The 14,239-nt window shown below is 39.2% G+C and overlaps 1 protein-coding gene across 1 annotated transcript; it reads right to left on the bottom strand.

The window, feature by feature from the left end:
- Positions 1 to 12,612: 12,612 nt before the first annotated feature.
- On the bottom strand, positions 12,613 to 13,983 carry LOC149816321 (transcription factor MYB93-like). The gene is made up of 3 exons (XM_089986872.1): positions 13,851 to 13,983; positions 13,600 to 13,729; positions 12,613 to 13,351 (listed from the first exon to the last, which is right to left on the bottom strand). Exons 1-3 carry the CDS (start codon positions 13,981 to 13,983, stop codon positions 12,613 to 12,615), a joined length of 1,002 nt encoding a protein of 333 aa, XP_089842998.1.
- Positions 13,984 to 14,239: the final 256 nt, after the last annotated feature.

Here is a 14,239-nt window from a genome sequence, read left to right as displayed (position 1 = left end):
GTAATAGTTCAATCACCTCGTATTTACCCATTTCAGGATTTCAGATCATTACAATTCCACAATATAAAGTATGCTGAAAAATATGCAAATGTCTCTTTAATGACTCCATCACAGTGATACCTAACTGTTCTAATTGATGTTTATCTTTTCTTATCCCACGGGTACACGTGGGCCAAGGCAACCATCTCAAAAGAAAACATTCGGGGGTATATTATTCAAGGGTATTTTATTAACCCAAACATTTTAACTGAGACTGAAATCCCAAGAGAGCGGCCAGTGACCGAGAGAAACTCCCAAAGGCCAAAACCAAAACAGGATGCATCCTAACTTCTGCAGAAGAACATGGAGCTACTACCTAGGACATATTGGTAGTCCGGGTCCCCCAACTCCGAGGACTGGGGACCAACGAGTCACTTTAGCTCGAAACAAAGAAACATGTCCCCGGAGTTTTGTACCACCTACCCTCTCCAAGGTAAGCCCGAATCTGAGTGAGTTAATCTTTTCATTTAATTATTTTCCCGAAGTATGGGGTATTTTCCCAACTTCCTTCTACTACCTTAGCAATAGATCTCAACCTTAGTCATTTTACCAAGGTGAAATAAACCATCCAAATCCTTTTTCCATATTGATTGCTTAAACCCACTCAAAGTGCTCCGGTGCCTTTAAACCAATCAAGCACACAAGCCTCGGTACCTTTAAACCAGTCAGGCCATAAAAATTAAATTTAAGTTTCTCATCAATGTTATGGTTATTACCCAAAGTGCTTCGGTGTCTTTAAACCAGTTGAGCACGAATGCCCCGGTGCCTTTAAACCAGTCGGGCAACAATATTATATTTTCATTTTCATGTGGATTCACATCATAACTTTGATGGTCTATGCATGACCCTCGACACACTGGCTTGACATTCATATGTCCCCAACCAACCGACCCATAGGTTCGGTTACCAGATCATCATTCATCATCATTATTATTATTTATTTATTCTTCGATAACCAATTTGCCTCAACATACCATTAAGTTTTGACTTGTGACATCCCAACACAGGGTGGCATGTATTAAAAGCTCCGCTATACAAGTAGAGACACTGTTGGTGTCTTTTATTGAGCATGCAGAGTAATCTTAGAGATTTGGTAATACAACTATATACATTTCTCCAAACACATTCTCATTCGAACATTCCACAAGATATACAGCTTAGTTGGCGTTTGATACTTCCAACAAATATGTAGTGTTAGGCAAAAGTACTTCAGAAAAATATACAGCTTAACATGCATAAGAACATTGGAGAATAAGCATCTTAATGGCCCTTTGAACCTTCTAGATGATATACACTTAATGGGCATTGGATCATGAGTATCTACATATCATAAGTATTTCCATAATATAACCTAGCAGCATACCCATATGTCTGAACCAAACACGCAGTTAAACGAAACGGTGCAACATAATACAAAACTTATAGTCAATGCTGTTGTAATCAAGTGAAGTTAAATTCCTACTGATTCAAGAACTCTAAATTGTGAAAGAAAACCATAATAGTGCACTAACAATCAGTATGGTGAAAACAGGCCATACCGTTGCAATAAAAGAAAACAGTGCTCTGAATAGGTTAACGACATCTATCCATAAGATAACAAGATATGTTAGTCAAGGTATAACAGGATACAAAATCAATATTAATTGATCAGTCGATAACATGGGGGTCAGTTAACATTAACAGGACTTCAATTAACACTAACTGTTCAGCACCTAACCAGGTAGTAAGTTAACTCTAACTTATCAGCAATTTACAAGGCATGCTATTCCAGTTACCCTATGTACAGAAAATCACAGGGAATGACAGAAATAGAAACAGTATATGGCGTACAGCTTGTGCCCAGAATTTAGCATTGAAACATAGTTTTGCCATGGAGCAATTTAATTTCTACTAATAACCTACCCCGTCTAAGTCATTCAACCCTTACGTTTACCCCTATTTATCAATTGAGAACATGTAGGGCACTTCCTCCAGTCCTATTTAATTGGCTTCAGGAAGTCCCAGCAACCAACCCAACATTCCATACAACTATATCTTTTTCTTTCAAGGTCACCTCTTCGGACCGTTATAATTTCAAAAGAAACTCCCTAATTGAGTTTTGTATTCAGTTTTGATAAGACCTTACCACATCTTTTTGGCTACTTACAATAATGCAGTGATTGATTTTAACAAGAGGAACAACAACGGAATGGTAGCTGCCCTGTACCCAACAAAACAATATTTCCTGCATCCTTTAGTTCAAACAGAATTCGATTGAAATCAATGCATTCAAACTTCATTGTCATCAAACCCCATCCGTACCAATTTCTGTCGAAATCCATACCTCTCACAATCCATGTTAAGATCAGGCTAACAATGAAAAATGTATTTAATTTTTTTTTTTAATGTCACTCTACAGATTCAACATGTGTATGATACAGATTTTGTATTATATGTGAGCAAGCATATCAGTAAGCCTTATGGCATATTTTCTAGACTATTGTTCAGAACTCAGTCCACCCGAATGACTGGATAATTTCTCATAAAGTACTTGAGATAATCGTTCTACTGAATCATGGAAACATCGTCAGGAAAATCGAAATCCCATAAAGAAACTTTTCACATCACAATACCATGCATACGGGACATCCACACATGAAAAACATCGAAACCCTTTACCCAAATTCCAAAAATTTGATTTGGGGGTTTTCCTTTTTGGTTTTCCCACGCACACATCCGAGCATATGTATAGCTACAGGAAGAGCCACAGAGATCCTACCTGTTCCGGCGAGAGGGAGGAGGCTGCCACGATTGGGATGCCACCGGTGTTCACTGCTCCACTATAGAGCACGGTCAAGAGGAACGGAGAGAAGAGAGAGACAATGGGTGTGAAGCAAAGAGGGTGGCGAGAGCAGGAGGCTGACGCTGTTGGGGGTCGCTGGCAAGGCTACCGGAGAAGGGAACGTCGGCAGCGGCTGTCGGGGAGGGATTGCGCAAGGCTCATCGGAGATGCAACAAAGAGGGGGAACTAGAGAGAAAGGGGAGGAGGAGAGAGGATGCGAGGTGAGAAAAGAAAGGAGTTAAGTAGGAGGGTGTGCCTCCGAAAAGGAAGGAGGTGGTTACCTCCTTCACCCTCTCGGCTGCGCATCATCGTTCCCCAGCCACCCCTCATGACGAGTTAGGGTTCAAAAATGAACCCTAACAATTGATTTATCGGGTAGGGGCTCTCCTTTTTTTTTCATAACTCTTTACACGGGGCGCGATCTGGGTCTAAGTCTGAGACCCGAGATCCAACCGAGTGTTGGATCCGCATCCCTCTTGTGATCCGGATCCATAAGTTGGATCCATATGGATCCAAACGTAAATTTATAAAAAAAATTATTTATATTTAATATATGTTTACTATTGTATTGCTATTATTATTTATCTAGTTATTTCTAATATATGTATATGATATTATATATATGGACCCCCAATTGATATGGATCCGTTTACGTTAATCAAAAATTGACAAAACTTAATATGGATCCAGGATCCATTGTGCTTCGTAAACCTTTTTAATAAATTTGGATCCAGAAATCTAGAGTTTTAATTATATGATTTGGAACTATGGATCCAAATGAATTATTATGGATCCAACTAAATATACATCGATCCTTACGGTTTCCATACAAGGATCCAGGTTAATATTGAAGTTCCGATGTTGAAAATCCAAATGCAATGTTATGGATCCGAACATCGCCTAGGCTATACCAATCCCACTAAAGTGTTGTAGACCCAAGATAGAAATTTTACCATTAAAATTTTGATTTAAACTTCGTTGATCCGCCTCATTCATCTTGGATCCAATATCAAATTTGATCCCGATAATGAGGATCCATTACGAGAAATCCAATCCATTTGACCGAAATCCATTATTAAATATTCAATTTAAGGTTCGTGGTCCGATATCTAAGATCCGAATGGAATATCGAAGTTCTAAACAGGATATTTGGGATCCAACATTGAAGATCCAAATAGGTTATCCAAGATCCAATTACGAATAAATAATTAAAACAATACAATATTCTTGTATCACCTTAATGACTTAAAATCTAAGTTTATTTATCTGATAAAAATCGCGGGTATTACAAAGGACGTCGGACCCTATTTTGCACTATATGTGGGGGCGGATCTTCTCTAAGGGGAGTACTTTCTTACGCCTTAGTCTTTTACACAATATTAAAATGCTTCTAATGTTTTTATTGTGTTATGTGCATCTGCTTTTCATATGTTGCTTTCTAGATTTTGGTATATGGTGGAACCCGATATGTTTGTTCCATGTTATTGTTTCGATCGTCTGTTGATCATGATGTTTATAATGTTATATTTTCTGTTTTATATCATGATGATGATTGCGAAACTATGTGATCCGAAAATCGATCCAACACCTTCTAGAAATTGTCACCCTACTCTATCATAAGCTTTGGCGAGATCCATTTCAAACATAATGCTTTTTTTTCTCCCAGCTGCCATCGAGTCAATCATTACATGAGCATGAAATTTTGTTGTCTTGGATAGACCTGCCTCTCAAGAAGGCCCTCTTATTGCAACTGATTATTCTTTCTAAAACTCCTTGCATTATGTTAACCACAATTTTAGTTGTCACCTTTTACACAAAATCACATGAACTAATTGGTCTGAATTGATTAAACTTGTTGGATCCCTCCACCTTGGGGATCAGAACTATATTGGTCTAGTTAACTCTCTTTAGGAGCATCCTGATTCTGAAACTGCTTTACATACATCGTGGCCCACTGTGCTCCAATATTTTTAGAAGAAGATACCTGAAAATATATCAGAACCCGATGTGCTTTTGAGGTCAAGTTTTGCTTGTTTTATTTCATTCTCCTTGGCCTCCATTGTCATCAATGAGTTTTACAATTTTGTCACCTTTGGTTCTGCTAGCCCCTTTGGTTCTTCTGTAGATAAGGCCTCTTCTGTAAATAGACTTATAAAGTACGCAACTGCCTTTCTTTTTATGTCCTCTTTGCGCTTCACTTATTGCCCATCTTCCTTGATTATGACAGACGTTTTTTCTCATAATATTCTTATCTACTAAAGCATGGAAGAACCCCGTGTTTCGATCCCCCTCCTTGAGCCACCTGCATCTTAACTTTTGTTTCCACATTTCCTCTTCTATTTGATTCAATAATTGGAGTTCATCTTGTAGGTGTAATTCTTGTCTTATTTTTTATGTAGCTCCTGCCTCTTCCTCTATTTGACATTTTTCTAGTTCTTCCTGATAGACTTGATTCTGGATGGAATATGGCCAATATTTTCTTTGGCCTATTTTGAAGGCCTTTCTTTACCGCCTCCAACTTAGCTATTAGTTTTTATATTGGACATCCCATCACTCTTCTTTTCCAGCATGATTTCACTTCTTCACATCCGTCTTTTAGGGTTCAGAATCGGAAACTTTTGAAGGATGATGCCACTTGAGGCCTAGACAAGCTGCTTAGTAGGAGTCCATTATTATCCAATATAGACTAAGGCATGATTCTGTATTTTAGTCGAAAACTTCAAGTGTCCATATACTCCACAGAGAATTTTTACAGGAAACCAGCCATTTTTGGTATGCTTTGGCAAGATCTATCATCAACAGTTGAGAGATGCAATCTTGTAGATATAACCTTACAGTGATAGTAGAGTCTTTCATTTTAGTGCTAGTTGTAGTTTGAAATTATATAGTGATTAAGGTGGCTAAAGCCTGGTTAGAACTCTAAAAAATATAGGCACTTGTAGATATTGAACCAAGATAACCTAATCAATTGACCACTTGAGTACACCCGCCCGTCGCCAAGTGGCAACGGGTCTCATGTGAAGGTGCAGACCCCTTCTTCCCAGGTTTAGCTCCCACCGGGTGTGAGGGTGCCTTTAACTGGTGGGCTTCATAAGGGCATGGGTGTTGGTGACCCCACTGTGGGTTTACTTGGCTGAGGGGTGGGGTCATTAGGTGACCCGTTCTTGGTGAGGATTCCTTGTGAAAAAAAAAATGAACACTTGAGTAAGTTTCTGCAAACTGCCCACTAGATTTCACTCACGCAGCAGGAGATAAACATACGGCTGTCAACAATATGGGATATCTGACCAACTCAAATCAATGCAGTTCCAGTGTTCAGGGCAAGAAGGAGGGTCCTACGCCTGCCCCAAATCCATTTGATCCAGTTTGCAAGAAATGTATACATCCAAATATGTAAGCTGGTGAAACTCAATCAAATTTGAGCTTGGATTTAGTTTTATCCAGTTATGGGAAACTTTTAAAAAACTTGAAAGCTCACTTCCCATGAAACTCACCCAGAAAGTGCAAAGTCATGCACTTGCACACTTCTAAAACTTTATAAAAATCTCACTTCTTCCAGTAAAATCATGACTTTTGTTGACGTTGGAAATGCTTTTTTAGGCTGTTAGAATTTTTTTTTCTTGCTGACGAATATTTTTTACCGACAATGACAAATGCTACTCACACCATTCTTTGTTTTGGCCAAGATTAGATAAATATGCCAAACATGTCCTATTCACTACTCAAAATATGCCAAACATGGCCACCTAATTTTTTTCTTAAAGGTTTTACTCTTTTATCACCCAACAAAATAGATGCCTTGGTCATGTACTTATCACCTAAAAAAATCAAGCGTTATGTAAGCTATCGTTTGAGAAAATCAGGCGCCATGTAAGTTGTCGCCTGAAAAAATCAAGCGCCATGTAAGTTGTCGCCTGAAAAAATCAGATGCCTAAATTTTTAAGCGACAAAGGGAAAAAGTGTCAAGTAAATAATAAATTGTTCATTATATTCTCTAACTTGTGATTAGCAATGGTATTTCTAATAAAAGTGAGGGGCATCTATGTAATTTTGGGTTTTTTTTTAAACCTATAAAATTGGGATTTTTTTTTGCCATTTGCAAAATAGTTTTTTGCCTTGTGCCATTTTACAAACCAATGCCCACATTTTCATTAATCCTTGAAAATTCGTTCTTGAGGTTAACAGCCATTAGTTTTCCTGATGATAACTAGGGCCGGGTGCGCAACGGGTAGGGCAGCTCGATGGACCAAGCCGACCTGGCCCATCATGGGCCAGTTTTATGCCATGATCTTAGGCTCGGGCCGACCCGTGGGCTGTCGGGCCAGCGCGATGGGCTTGAGTTATTTATTAATTTTTTTAATAATATAAAATTTTAAAAGTTAACTATTACATAGTAACTTGGATAACCATTACTATTTACCTAATTAGTTGCATGAAAAATTGCTATTTATTAATTATTACTATTTACCTGATTAGTTGCAAATGAACTTGTATTTGTTAATTATTAATCTTTACCTTAATTTCTCACATGGCGTAGCATCATATCATAATACATTTGATGCTCTGTCCTTTGCAAAAAAAAAATGAGCATCATAATAACATGGGTGGATGTGGATTTTGCATTCATAGCATAAAACCCATAGTTGAATCTATTTCAAGCTATATATCTTTTATTTTGAAAACATCATAGCATGATAAAAAAAAGCTTTTAAATGTTTTGTGTTATATTGAATTTTTTATTTTTTTTATTTAATTTATTTTTTTTATATTTTAAAAGTTAATGTATTAATTTTATTAAAAAATAACCTATAAATGAATTTGAGCCCGGCTCGTTAGTAATAAACGGGTAGGGCATGGCCGATGCCCACCCCGTCGATAACCGCTAAGAATTGGCAAATTGATGGTTCTGCCTTTACGAGAAAACCAAATTGCAAAACACAAATAAAGTATGGATTGATTTGAAAAACACAAATATCTAAAGTAGTTAATATTTTGCAAGCAGCAATAAAGGTGTTGGACATTTGTAAGCTGAAATAAATGAGCAAGAAAGCTACTTTCTCAGGATTTGGCCACGTGTCCGTTCACTTTTAACAGAAATAAATGACACGAACTTTGGGTTCAGGATATTATTAGATAACTTTTATTTGGATTCGACCAAACCCGATTGTCTTAATGGACCTCAATTGGATTCAGATTTTATTTAAACAACCAAACTCAGACTCTGGTTTTGCATCCTTTAGATTCCAACTCTAAATCCGAATACAAAACTAAAAGAAATTCAATTGCTCAGACTTCGTGCAGCCTACATCCTTCTAATTAGTATCTCAAATCTTTCTGTTTTGGCCTCCTAAGCAACTCAATTCATATGTAACCAAACCTTAAGTCAAGTTAGTCTTTCTAACCTAAGCCGAAGCTTGACGACTCCCTGAGGTCGAGGGGTAAGCCCTCGAAGTTTTACGCTGACAGAACAGCGACCATAAGTAGGACAGGCCGATCCAGCACGGCTAGGTCTCTGCGCCTGGGGCGGTTTCTCTAAGTAAAAAAAAATGTCAAGTCTTTCTAAACTTTATGTTCTTCGGAACAACTCATCTCAGCTCTAACTTGAACATGAGGATTAGGTGAGCCAACACAGACCAACCAGTACCATAGTCAAGAATGAAACATATATAATCAAACAAAGGTCAATTTACAGGTTTCGTTAATTGTTCAAATTAAGTGTTCGAGGGAAAGAAAGCTGATAGTCGACTCTAATTGTGTCACCTACATTGCTTATTTCCCTCCATGTGACATCACAAGTTTGCATATACTTTCAAGCTACCCTGAGGGGTATCATTTAATCATGTCTTAATATGCATAGGGTGACATAAATATGGGCTAAGGAGTAGGTAATTGTTGGCATATTCTAATATCAAGAGTGCACCTAACCAGATCTCGTTTTCTTCTTTAGGGTTGACAGTATGAACTATGAATTTAACTCATTTTCTCAAAGTTTATATAAAAGCCCCAAGTTGAATTCACCCACCTTAATCACTACATCATACTCTAAAGTAGAGCTGTCAATGGGTCAGGTTTGTCTCGAGTGCCCAACTTGATCTGAACCCGGGTTTCCAGGTATGGGCATAAAAAATGCCAACCTTAATGTTATTTGGGTCAACCCTAACCCAACCTTTGTAACATCTAGGTTAGGTTTGGGTTGTGATTTTTGCTGGATGTTCTACCCAACCCAGCTGATCCGAGTGTTTTATTATGTATTTTTATGTAAAAATAAATAAATATTATGAAAACCCTATGAATTATGTAGGTGGGGTTCGCGATTCCATTTTCTCAACCCGGCATAACCCGAAACCTAGTGCTTATTTGGGCGGGTTTGGATGCATCCTCATGAGTCGAATGTCGAACAGTTTGGCAAGCTTACTCTAAGTCTATGGGGAGGTTATATATGCACAATTAAGGAATATCACATGCACATTAGGATGTGTGTGTGTGTGTGTGTGCATGCACATATGTACATCCCTAGTGTATCAAAGGCCAAGCTCACCATCTATTTTAGGGTCAGCCTTGATGCAGGAGACTAGGTTGAGCTTGGCAAAATGTGGGAAACCGTTCAGCAATTTACCTTTTCTTGTTTTCCAAGTCTATGGGATAGAAAGACTCAAGGGGTTTGGCATATAGTGGGATGGGGCCTAGACCGTTTGATGGGCAGTTTAGGTTCAAATTTCATCACCCCCTGTGTAAGCAGAAGCTTGGTGACTCCCTCGGAGTTTTATGCCGACATGGACAGAGACCATAAGTACAGCATGCTGAGCCAGCGCAGCTAGGTCTCTGCACCTGGGGCGGTTTCTCTGAGTAAAAAAAAAAGTCTATGGGATAGAAAATGCTAACTAGAACAGGACTTGGTATTTGAAGCTAATTTAGGATCCATTGCCCATTTTATGATATCGTTGGCTACATAGGCTCGTTCAGTTGCTGTATCTGTTTTTCTTTCAAAAAGAAAAAGTTTGTTGTATCTATTTGCTGAACCTTGACTCGGCTCCTCATGAATTGACTCATCTGCCAAGAGTGACTGAGTTGGTTGCACCCTTAATTTTTTTGGATAATCCAAAGGAAAAACCCTTCATATCTCACATTGGCTGGCCTACGGTTGATAAAACCCTTGAGGTCCCCCTTGCGGACAGGGGAGTACAATCAGCTTCGACCACCTTGCGGCAAGGGACGCCACCCGTGGGTTTTGAACTTGTATCCGGAGATGTTACAGTGATCGGATCAAGTACCTTTGCATGAAAGTGTCCATTCACGTTCTGTGCTTGTGTGTGTTGCGTGCATATACGTGTTTGTGTATAGGGCTGGTGAGCTACCCGAGCTTGAGGCGTCCAACCTTGGCTCATCCTTGTAGAAAGCCAAGCGAGCAGGCACATTTAAAAGAGAACAAAAACATTGATTCTAATTACGTTGGAAGTAATAGGATTTGGCTTTAGTCCTATTGAGCTGAATTGGAGATGGCATATTAATAAAATTACATTGTTTTTAAAGTTGGAATTAAGCAATAGCATTTGATCTCTTAACCTATTGCTTTGAAGCCAAGCACATTAAACCATTTGTTCCATGCTACATTATATGACATAAAAATGTATCCAAATTTATATTTATTACTATTTAACGAGCCGAACTGACCAAGCACCAGTTGTTCATATTCATCTTGCTGAAACTATTTTACAAGTTTTTGCATGAGATATCACACCACCATGAAGAAAAAAATACCACCTAAAACAAGCAATACACTGTGTTTTAATTCTGAAAAAACTCTCTTTTACTTTCTGGGTGGACGTTGAAGTGGTGAAAATTTCATCCACATAATGTTAGTTGGGAGTTTTTTTATTTCATTTTGGTCTTTGTGAACGACCTCTTTTTGGTGCGAAATGGTGGTGGCTTGTGGTTCTGTTTAGTCGATGAAGCATATTCCGTCTTAAAACCCTTCACCTGCAAGTTGAAGAGTAGTGGTGCATTTGAGGTTTACAGTGGAAGACGATAGGCAGACAGTTCCTCCGTTAGCTTTTGAGGTGTACAGTGGAAGACGATAGGCAGACGGTGGGATTTCCTTCGGATGTCAAAAGCTCTTTTTTTTCACATTTACACCAAGAAACTGCTCTCATAATCAATGACCTAGTTGCAGTGGGAAACGAATCCCATCAGTTGAAATAGGATGGGTTTCATCATACATTCAATCCTAGCCATCCTAACCAATCATGGGTAGGATTGAATGTATGATGAAACCCATCCTATATATTTCAAATGATGGGATCTGTTTCCGCTGCTGCGCTGGCTTTGCCTGCTGTACTTACGATTACTGTCCTGACAACTTACGCTTTTGGCTCAGTCTTGGCATCCAGGAAACCCTGTGTTAGCTCTTGAGGAGTGGGGCTCAGCTAAAACGTGTCCTAGTGCCATTGTTCTTAGGACAAAATTTAGCCCAAGAGCTCTTGGAACTGATCCACACTCAAGTTTTTGGCCCTGGATATTAGTCCGAATCAGGTGCAATCGCATGATACAAAATTTGTGCATTAAGCACCTGATCGCCCTCTATCAGAACTTCGCCTCACAACTGACAGGCTTGTCCTCAAGATGGAGGGTGATCATGTGTTTAAGGCACAAATATTTGAACAATCATATTGCACCTGATCTTTCACCTTGGATATGGCGTCAGTGTTTCCCCAGGAGAGAGAGAGATTACTAATTAAGTCCACTAATGTCAATTGCTTGATTGAAAAGGGAGCAAAGGGCTCAACTGCCCACAAGGAAATAAGTTGTTTCCCTTTTCCCTTTACGATAGAAAAATGAACAACACAAAACCCCTATGATGGGAAAAGACGTGAATGCAATTATTAAAGAAATCAACAATCCCCTGTGCTCAAATATTAATATGTGACCCCCTTCCTATCATTGCCCTATCATTCTACTCACTATTTTGACATGACTCTCAAAGTCAACCCCAAAAACCCCACAATCCTACCTCAGATCCTTCCTTGCCAACTTCCCCCTTTCCCCATCAACTAACTAATTTTCAATGAGCCAGTAATACTAGGACTCTCCCTACCCCATCTTCCTTTTCTTTTAATTTTCACTTATTGTATCCATCTGAATTATTGTCCATGTCCTAATAATTTATAGAGTTTCATCTTCTATTCTCTGGCATCTGGTCCTTTCAATCAATTTTAAAGATCGGAAGACATTTTTTATATGTTTGAGTTCTTTTTCCTTTTTTTTTATGATCCTCACCCAGAACCGGGTCACTTAATGGTTCCACCTCCCGGTGAGGTAAAACTCCGGATTGAGGATGCGATCGCGCCCGGATTTTCGTGCCCCAACCGTGATAAAGCAACAGCAGCACCCATGCGCCAGAGGGATTCGATCCTGGGCCTTCAGCTTGACGCAGGACCCCGTTGACTACATAGAAAACCACCAAGGTGGCGTTTTCTTAGTTATTGTTGCTTTCTTTGTTTGATGGTTCGCATTAATGAAAATTAAGGAAACAGCATTCATTAATACTCATAAAATAGTAAGCAAACAGTTTCTATGAAAATAATTATGCATGAAATGTAACTCAGACCATGTATACATCATCATGTGCTTTTATCAGTATGTACAAGGGACATTCGTGGCTGCAGTATCAATACATAAGGGTTAAAAAATGCACGCTGTAAAAAGCTTAGAGAGAGATGGTATGGTAGAAAAACTCATCAAACACTAGGGCTTCTTTAAACGATCTCATGAAGGAAAGGGTCTTCAAGGAAGAGCTCATGCCAGATTGGAGAAGACCCATATCCAGAGTTGCTTGATGCATCACCTTGGTTGCTGACAGAGGTCTCAGTGGAGCCAAAGGGGGGAGGAGTCAGCAATGAAGATTTGGATATGGTGTCTTCTTGATTTAAAGGTGTGCAACTTGATTCATGAATAGTATCATTGATGGATTGAAGGTTGGTTGGGGGCTGCATGTTGTGCAGATTGGGGGCTATCTGATCAGCAAAATTCTGAGAATTAGGAGCAAGGCCAAGGGAACAAACACCACTATCCATTTGGTTGTAGCTCCACCCCATGGCCTCCTCATCAAGCTGATAGGGCTTAGATGAAGCAGCAGCAGCAGATGCCAAGAAATTTAGCATTTCCATGTCTGTGATGTTGTTATTTAGACTGCTAGCAGTACTAGTCATTGCTGCAGCAGGGTGGAGGGGATACTGTAAGTACTGAAGTCTTGCCATATTTGCAGCCTCTGATTGTAGTCTAACAGCATAGTGTTCCTCCCATGGATGATCCATCATGTCCCTCAGATTAGCCATGGCAAGTAACTGAGAGAGATTGCTGAAAAGATCGGTCCGTGGCCGGTGCGTCATCGGGTCAATCCCCATCTGGATGAGCTTCTTCTTCAAATGGGTGTTCCAGAAATTCTTGATCTCATTATCTGTCCTTCCAGGAAGGTGGGTTGCAATTGCAGACCACCTAAGGAGGAAACAAAAAATAAAATAAAACCACTAGTTTCTTAAGCAGTAAAATGTTAATTAAAGCTATGGGTAACCTATATTTCTCGTTATTCCTTTGCTAGAATAATGTAATGACCTTCTGTCATCCTAGTGCTACTTCCATTCAAGAAGGTTCAGCCTAATGGTGCTTGTTGAACCCTGATAACAACAAACTTATGAACGTTGCATAGAAAATCTTGATAGTAAGCACAGGAAGAAGATAATTACTTGTTCCCAAGTATGGAATGGAGATGAAGAATAGTTTGCTCTTCTTCTTGGGAGAACTTTCCTCTCTTGATATCAGGTCTTAGATAGTTTGTCCATCTTAGCCTACAACTCTTCCCACACCTATTAAGACCTGTGAAAACCGAAAAAGGAAATGTATTATGTAAAAAAAATGAATATTTGTGAAGCCCCATTGGCAGGAAAATCTCCACTTAAGCTTCTCTAGTATGATTTTTTGAGAAGAGAGGCAGAACCTGCATCTTTGGGAAGGGCCCTCCAACTCCCATGTCCATGCTTCTGAATGTACTGAACCAACTTGAGGTCCTCCTCAGGCATCCATGGACCCTTTTTCAACCCATTCTCATCACAACAAGGAGACCTACCCATTCTCTCTCTCTCTCTCTCTCTCTCTCTCTCTCTCTCTCTCTCTCTCTCTCTCTCTGCTAAACTAACCAAGAAGGCAAGGTACTTATATGCTTGCTGTCCCCATGGCCATGAACGTTGCCTCCCCACAAAAAACATTATATTGGCTAATTACTTAACTGATGAATTAATTCAATCCCACATTTACTCACTGAAGAAGTCAAGAGACAAATCGTTGATTTCAAAGGCTCCCACTAGGACATCCACACGTCATCAAGTA

This window comes from Nuphar pumila, chromosome 14, assembly GCF_984573655.1.
Source record: "Nuphar pumila chromosome 14, dmNupPumi1.hap1.1, whole genome shotgun sequence".
Lineage (NCBI taxonomy): Eukaryota > Viridiplantae > Streptophyta > Magnoliopsida > Nymphaeales > Nymphaeaceae > Nuphar > Nuphar pumila.
The sequence above is the reverse complement of the archived record's forward strand: the minus strand, read 5'-3'. Positions and strand labels throughout refer to the sequence as shown.

Coding starts and splice junctions, on each gene's coding strand:
- LOC149816321 (XM_089986872.1), bottom strand. CDS start 13,983: ATGGGTAGGTCTCCTTGTTGTGATGAGAATGGGTTGAAAAAGGGTCCA. Junction 13,730..13,850: donor GGCCCTTCCCAAAGATGCAG/GTTCTGCCTCTC, acceptor CGGTTTTCACAG/GTCTTAATAGGTGTGGGAAG. Junction 13,352..13,599: donor CATTCCATACTTGGGAACAA/GTAATTATCTTC, acceptor TTTCCTCCTTAG/GTGGTCTGCAATTGCAACCC.